This window comes from Sinocyclocheilus anshuiensis, unplaced genomic scaffold (genome assembly GCF_001515605.1).
Source record: "Sinocyclocheilus anshuiensis isolate Anshui unplaced genomic scaffold, SAMN03320099.WGS_v1.1 scaffold465, whole genome shotgun sequence".
NCBI lineage: Eukaryota > Metazoa > Chordata > Actinopteri > Cypriniformes > Cyprinidae > Sinocyclocheilus > Sinocyclocheilus anshuiensis.
The window spans coordinates 1,665,688-1,674,087 of NW_015539898.1; the positions used below are offsets into that span (position 1 = coordinate 1,665,688).

The following is an 8,400-nucleotide window of genomic DNA, read 5'->3' on the forward strand; positions in this document are numbered from 1 at the left end:
TCCTCAGTGGCTCTGATGTAGGGAGAAAATTAAGATTCTTATGTTTTTCTACATCACAAAACTACAAAATACCTGCACTGCTTACAAGACAGCTGCTGGAGCATGGAGAAAATTATGGACTTTGTACAAATGGCTGAGGGCGAAAATATGCTAATATTGCACAGTACATCAGCGATTGTGGGCGGGGCATGAACAATATGACATCATACTGCTCAGAAAATCAAAACGGCTTGATAATTGAGACTGTTTAGGATTTTAGGGGATTAAAAAAAAGGAGTGAATGGATTTTTATCATTGTAGGGTGGTTGTGTCCACACACTGATAAGATACATTTATATGCAAAGTGAATTTTGCATCCAATGTCTACTTTAAAACCGAAATATAATCTTAATTCAAGTGATGAAGGATTTCTAAAGTGTGACAGTAATCAGTGTTGAGTACTACTGTAAGGTTTACCCTGCCTGGTTTACATGTTTGAAAATGATAAACAGTTGAAAACATTAGAAATTTAGAAAAGTAATCAAAAAGTAATCAAATGTAATCAGTTACATTACTTTAATAAAGTAATTGAAAAGTTACACTACTTATTACATTTTAAGTAGGGTAACTTGTAATCTGTAACCTATTACATTTCCAAAGTAACCTTCCCAACACTGGCTAGCATGCATTAAATGAATGACTGATTAGCATCGGCAGCATGCAGATGAGCAGAAGCTGCTCTGAGACTCGACTGGGCCAGAAGGCAGATGTTCCGAGGAATCAACCATTTCCTCTACATCTCCCCTGCAAGGAGGCAGAAAGACAAGCACCAAGACCTGATCTGTGTGTGTGTGTTGGGATCTTAGTCTAGTGCCAAAAGACAAACATCATCAGAACATTCCACCAGACTAAATTTCCCAGGACCTATATCTCATACTGACTCAACTTCCCAATAACAATGCACGTGAATTCCTGGAACGAGTTTCCTGTTTCCCCACCTCTTCAAATTCCATTTTGTAATGCGTCTGGAACAATATAGCTGAGGTAGTTATATGCACGACTGACCAACTGACTGACCAAACAATGATTTCAACAATAATTCTATTTTTAAAGGGGTCATATGATGCGATTTCAAGTTTTCCTTTATCTTTGGAGTGTTACAAGCTGATTGTGCATAGATAAGATCCCTGAAGTTGCAAAGACTAAAGTCTCAAAACCAAAGAGGACTTTGCTATGACAATCTGGCATTTCTGAATCAGCTACTGTTTTGTTATTTGTTTAAGTATTTGCTATTGACTGCTCAAATGCGGAGTTTTGCGCATTGTGTGAGAGAGTGTGTGTGTGTGAGAGAGAGAGAGAGAGTGTGTGAGAGAGAGAGAGAAAGAGAGAGAGAGTGAGAGAGAGAGCGCGAGAGAGAGCGCGAGAGAGAGCGAGAGAAAGAGAGAGCGCGAGAGAGAGCGAGAGAGAGAAAGAGAGAGCGAGAGAGAGCACGAGAGAGAGAGAGAGAGAGAGAGAGAGAGAGCGCGAGAGAGAGCGAGAGAGAGCGCGCGAGAGCTGTTCCCCTTTCGGGCTCTGTCTTTACATTTATTTTGAAAGATGACGCTCGCGATTATGGTAAGGGGCGTTACATTTCCGACGAGTGCTTGCGGTGTTCGGCCAGTCACAATGCACTGGGTCAGCTGGCCAATCAGAGCAGACTGCGCTTGTCGGAAGGAGGGACTTTGTAGAAAACTAAGCGTTTGAGAGAGGCGGGGCATAGAGGACCTACAATAATGTACAGTATTTGAAAAATAATGTGTTTTTTGAATATTAAAGCATGTCAACATATTCTGTTACACCAAATACACAAAATAATGATCTTTAAAAAAGCATCATATGACCCCTTTAACTTTGTCTCGATTAAAGCTATTGTGACGCAGCATTTTATACACAAAAACATTTCGTCATTCCTCACTGGCAGTTCCCCAGAGACCCCGCCCTCACCTGCAGCCTCTCAATGATGTTCCTGTAATCTTTGGAAGTGGTGAGCGTCGAGTCTCTTCTGGACGTGTTGCGAGCTGACATCCTCCAATTGAGGATGGTTTTCTGAACCACATTGTTGGACTTCACAAACAGGTTGTTCACCTGGCTGTCCAAATCCACCGGGATTGCGATCGCTCTGCTCTTGGCTAAACAAGACAATTGAAAATACAAAGATTAAAAGCACAATTCATAAATGGTGAAATCATTTCCTTACACCTCTGGTTTTTATTTGAAACATACAACAGAGGCCGGATGTAAAGATAAATGGAAATGGAGTTGTATGAGGTTCATTGCTCAAAGTCTGAATGGTCATGGTCAAATACTTACCCACATCAGACAGAACCTTAATACAGCTCTCCACTGAGGCTTTCTGGGCAGGAACGAGCCAGTTACAGTGGTAAACTCTGAAAACCCCCTGCAGGAGCTGCACAAACACAGGCTGCCGGGTCTGGAGAACAAGAAAGCAAAAACAACAAGAGAGGAGAGAGAAAAGGATAGAGAGAGAGAGATTATATTAGACAGAGAAAGACGAAAGGGGGAAAAGCAAAATAACTAATTATTAATAATAATGGAGAAGCTAAAAGGAAACTTCTGATGGACACCATCAAAAGGTTCAGGTTTTCAAGTGAATGAAACATCTCTACATCATTTCTGGTGTCTATATCTTTCTGGTTTTTAATGTTGAAACAAAGCAGTATGGGGTTCCAGGTTCAATAGATGTTAAAACATCAGACTCAAAAGTCTATATGTTGGTTAAAGTACTTATGTTAATTATTACACACAAAAATGTGCATATTTGAGGGTTACAGCCGTTAAAATTTTCCTTTAACTCTAATTTAACTAGTTTTGAATGAATGAATGCTTGGTTATATGTTGCCAACATAATTCCTGTAATTTTTTAAAGAAAAAAATATTTTTATTAAGCAGGGATGTATTATATTAATCAAAAGTGACTGTAAAGACATGTATGGTGTTATAATAGATTTCCATTTCAAATAAATGCTGACATGAATCCTAAAAAAAAAAAGATTGTATCACGGTTTTCACAAAAATATTAAGCAGAACAACTGTTTTCGACATTGATAATAATATGAATTTTTTTTCTTGAGCAGCAAATCAGCATATTATGATGATTTCTGAAGAATCATGTGACAGACTGGAGTAACGATGCTGAAAATTCAGCTTCATCATTACAGGAATAAATTATATTGTAAAATATAAAATAAAATATATTCAAATAGAAAAAATATATATATATTTTAAAAAATAAATATATAACTTAAGTGTAAAAATATTTCACAATATTACCATTTTTATAGAATTTTTAATTAAATAAATGCCTTGCTATTTCTTGGTATGGATTTCAAAAACATTACTGACCCCAAACATTTTAACTGCCTAACCTTAGTAAAGCTAGTAGAATTACTGCACATGCACTGCTATCAATAGAGATTAACTTGCATTGAACCTGACACATCGTCTCTAAAAAAAATAAAAAAATTAATACAACCAAATTTGTGGACATTTTTCTATTTTTATTACAGATATATAGGTTAACAAAGTATGATGTATTAACACCTCAAGTGACAGAAACAACACATCTTACCACCAACACAATGGGTGAGAACCCAACAACACTCACAAGAAAAATGCGCAGAGCTAAGTGGAAGGATGACACGTTTACCATGCTACATTTGTGAGACTGGTTCAAATGCTTTCTGGACAACTAGACTAGTACGCACAAGGGGCTTAAATGTGAAAAGAAAAGAAAAAACAAACAAACTCAGTTTGATCTAGTTTCCCACTCAAACAGGATGCCTAGACAAGAGTCTAACCCAAACTACATCACCACATTCCATGTGCAACCACTGTGAAGTCATTACAAATCTGTACCTCAGTAATTTTGCTTAAAATGGAGGCCTGTCACAACAAAGAGAGATGTGAGAGATTAGAGAAGGAAGCTGTCATGAAGCAACACTTCCAGGAAAGAATGAATGGGGTTTAGGGTCGATACACGACATAGTAACAGGAGGTACTTCCTACTTTACAACTGCAGAATAAAGTAATTATATATCATATATATATATATACATATAGCTTAATATATATATACATATATATCACATTTTTCTGTATCTGCACTAGTCAAAGTAAACCAGACATTTAAAATGCTACAAGGATTTTAATATGAAATAACATTTCCATTCAAAGATTCTATTCAATCCGAATATCCTAAAAATCAGAGTTAAGCAGAAAAACTATTAAGCAGCAACTGTTTTCAACATTGATAACAGTAAGAAATATTAAAACGATTTCTGAAAAATCATGTGACACTGAGGACTGAAGCAAAAATTTCCACTTTGCCATCACAGGAATATATTACATTTTCATATGTTAAAATAGAAATCAATGCAGCCTTGCTGAGCAATAGTGACTTCTTTCAAGAACATAAAAATGGTAGTGTAAATATATATGTATATATACAGTAATATTAAAATATATAATAATATATAGAGATTATATTTTATGAATGACATAGAATTAGTAACTTTATAATTGTACCAAATTCTTAAATGATCATGTTTTCAATTTCTAAGCTTTTGCGTAATGCATTTTCTGAGAAATTATATTTAATGGCTATTTAATCCCTAATAAAATAAAGAAAACAAAGCCCATTTTTGGAGACTCATTAATTCATGAGAATTAATACATTTCTATTTCTCATTACTCTTATATGCATTATTGCATTACTGTAATATCAAAATAATTGATACTACATTATATCATTTAAATTGGATTTATTCATCATAGTAGTATTTTTTTGACCGAAGAATTTAGAATAATGTAATAATGTCACAAAATAATGTCTTTATGCAAGATTCAACCTATTTTGACCTGTATAAACAAACAGTAAACTTTACTTTATAGTTACAAGCTCTTTAAAACCAAACAAACGAAATCTCGGTACGTACATCTGCAGACAGCAAAGTCAGACATGCTACATGGAAAGACGGTTAATAGTAAAAAGACCAGGTTTTCCAAGAAAACTGTCAGCCTCCACAGCCACCAATGCTCTACAAACATACAGTAAACACGCTATGTGGAGTATCTGTGAAGCCCTAGTTTGTCACATTGCGAAATGGAGATGTGGGAAGTCTGTATGTGTTGATGTGCAAGAGCATGAGAGAACAGAGTACTTGGAAAGCTCCGACCAGTGCGTCAGTCGCCAGTGGTCAGGCCGATTCTTTAGAAACCTGCGAGTGTGATGAAACCGCACAAAAGGCACAACCTTGCCAGTGCCTCTCACAAAAGGCACTGGCAGGTTTGAGCTAGAGAAGGGGAGGGGCTATTACAGATACTTACATACATATGACGCGCCTCCTGAGCGAGGAAGAGGTGAAAAGGGTTAAGATATTATCTGGAGGGTTCATTTTCCTATGTATAAAGATAACGGTGTATTTACTTCAAAGAAATCAATCCACTGTAGAAACTGAAGAAGGTGGTAAACCAAAATTGAACTGAAACTGAGAACGACATATACTTAACTTGTGCAAATATATCATGAATATTTCAGTATATAATGCTGTATTGGGGGTCATTACCTGTAAACTAGTGCTCTGGTCGGAGAAAGGGGAGCTGAAAAATGTTGTCACAATACTCATCACGGTTTCTGTCACATAGCTTTCTAACGTCATGTCAGCATGTTTGCGGTCGCTTGTATTGTTGCAGACCTGGATGCAAAACAAGCATACAGAATAGACAGAATTATTGTGGCCTTGAGTCATTTGCTTCAGTAAGCACAGTCAGAACATACACTGATTCAGCCCTTTCCTGCACCAACATATAATACCACAAATAATGAATCACTCCTACTTCACTTTAAACAAAAAAAACCCCACAGGCAATCAACAACAATTAGACAATGTTAGTTGCACACTGGCAAGCGACAAATTGGTACTTTTTGGTACTTTACATCAAAACGATTCATTGGGGTTGAGAAAAATCCCTGAATCGGCTTCCATTACCCTGCATATGTCAACCAGAAAGTTCTCAAAGAGCTTCCACATGTGGTTGCTGGTGTAGATCTCCTTCATTTCGACCTCTGTGTCCACGTAGCAATGGTTCAGGAAGTTGATATATGCAATTTTGACCTAAAAAAAAAGAACAGTATACACACAATATAAATAATAAAAATTTAATTAATTTAGATTTATTTAATTGTTATGTATTTAAATAATCTAACTAAATTAAATTTCTAAAAGATATCATTTAATTGTTTTTTAATAAAAATGTAAATGAACTTAATTTAGGTTTTATGTAATAAAATCGAATTAATAAAAATGTAATTAAATTACATTTATTATGTTTTATGAGTTGAAATAATGCAACTGCTTTAAAATTCAAAAAAATTAATTTTTTTACAAAAATGATTTAAATTAAGTTTTAAGTATTAAAATAGAATAATTAAAAAAATGTAAATAAATTACATTATGTTCTATGCATGTAAAACATCTAATGGTATTAAAATAAAATTAAAAAAACACTAAATTAATTTTTAATTAAAAATGGGGGGGGTTGGCATTGAGTAAAAAAGGTTGAAATCTACTAATTTATGGAATATGTGTTGGAATGCAACCAAGTGGAGTTTGTTTTGTTTAATGATACCACAGTATCACAATGTTGCAGAAAAAATGATGTGGCATGAAGCTGTAGACCACTGACCTCAGGGATGCAGTCTTTGTGTGTAACCACACGGACGATATCATCCAATGGCAGTAGGGAGTTGCACTTGATCTCGGTGTAGACGTTTTTGCCCTCCGTGCAGATGGCCAGCAGCTCCACCAGGTGGATGTGGTACACGAGGGGGCTGTTTTCATCCATCCGGTCACGCTCCGAACGCATCATCTGGACCAGAGTCTGGAAGGAGGCCCGGTCATTATAAAAGACCAGCACGTCCTCTCCAGAGTTCACCAACTTCAGAAAAATTAGATTCATGTTAAATCACAGACACAATTACCAAAAGCAAACGTAACTTCAGCACGTCAACCACCCACCTCGGCCATTACAATATCCTGGCATTTTTTGATAAATTTGTTCTCAGCCTTGACGATGGTCTGCAGGAACTTCAGGTACTGCACGTGTCTGCCGTGGGTCTCGATGCAGTGGACAAAATGCTGTACAACACGCTCGTTCATCTCACTGCACAGCTGAAAGTTGTTCATGAATATGTGCTGCATGGTGATGGCCTCCAGGATCTACAGATGACAAAAAAGATCAGATAGATGTAGATGAAATTACGGTTTACAAACAAACACTCTGAGGTGACTTCCTGGTTGTTCTAGCACCCCAGAAAAGAGGTGATATAAATTAGAGCTTCATTCAAATCGAGCAAGAAGTGGTGCATGTGTGATGCTGAAACACCACGTTTTACAAAGATTATTGTTTTCATTCACAAAGCAAAACCATTAGGACCAACACAAATTCAAAATGATCTAACAATGATTTTATATGTATAAGAGCACCACGGACATTCTAACAGGACTCTGTCCTGCCAAAGTTATTATTATTATTATTATTATTACACCAGTAAGCTCGTTTTGATATCTTTGATCATTATGAAGATATAATTTTTGGCCTTTCCTCAACCCTGTGTATTATTAAATATGCACATTTTAAATATAATTGTTTTGAAAAATACAATTTTGTATCCAAAAAGCAAAAGTAAATATATTTAGTTAATTAAAAGATTTGAAGTAGTGTCTCCAGGTCATTCATCAACCTTATAAAAATCATATTTATACATAGACAAAAAATATAAATAAATAAATAAACGTGTGTATTCAACAACATATTACAGTACGACAAATTCATATATACATATACATATATATGATGTGTATATCATGTATACACATCATGACTTGACTTCATCATCATCATTATAAAAAAAAAAAAAAAAAAAAAAAAAAAAAAAAAAAAAAAAAAAAAAAAAAAAAATTTTCTTTTTATTTATTCCTTCTCTTTCTAGCTTGTACTTATTTCAACAATGTCTAGAAACTTGGTACTACAAGCACTTCCTGTATCTGTTTGCCTCTTTAAGAAGAATCACTTTATGTATCCCCAAATTGTAAGTCGCTTTGGATAAAAGCGTCTGCAAAATGACTAAATGTAAATGTAAATATATACACACATATACAGTGGGTACGGAAAGTATTCAGACCCCCTTAAATTTTTCACTCTTTGTTACATTGCAGCCATTTGCTAAAATCATTTAAGTTAATTTTTTTTCCTCATTAATGTACACACAGCACCCCATATTGACAGAAAAACACAGAATCGTTGACATTTTTGCAGATTTATTAAAAAAGAAAAACTGAAATATCACATGGTCCTAAGTAT

General features: G+C 35.2%; 1 protein-coding gene across 1 annotated transcript in view; it reads right to left on the reverse strand.

Moving 5' to 3' along the window:
- Nucleotides 1-8,400, reverse strand: part of itpr1b (inositol 1,4,5-trisphosphate receptor, type 1b) — a 157,794-nt gene that overhangs the window by 84,642 nt on the left and 64,752 nt on the right. The window contains exons 32-37 of the mRNA XM_016482756.1: nucleotides 7,056-7,256; nucleotides 6,724-6,975; nucleotides 6,027-6,152; nucleotides 5,604-5,732; nucleotides 2,329-2,449; nucleotides 1,963-2,147 (exon numbers count right to left, since the gene is read on the reverse strand). Of these exons, the coding sequence (XP_016338242.1) occupies nucleotides 1,963-2,147; nucleotides 2,329-2,449; nucleotides 5,604-5,732; nucleotides 6,027-6,152; nucleotides 6,724-6,975; nucleotides 7,056-7,256 (1,014 nt within the window). The remainder of the gene's footprint in view (nucleotides 1-1,962; nucleotides 2,148-2,328; nucleotides 2,450-5,603; nucleotides 5,733-6,026; nucleotides 6,153-6,723; nucleotides 6,976-7,055; nucleotides 7,257-8,400) is intronic.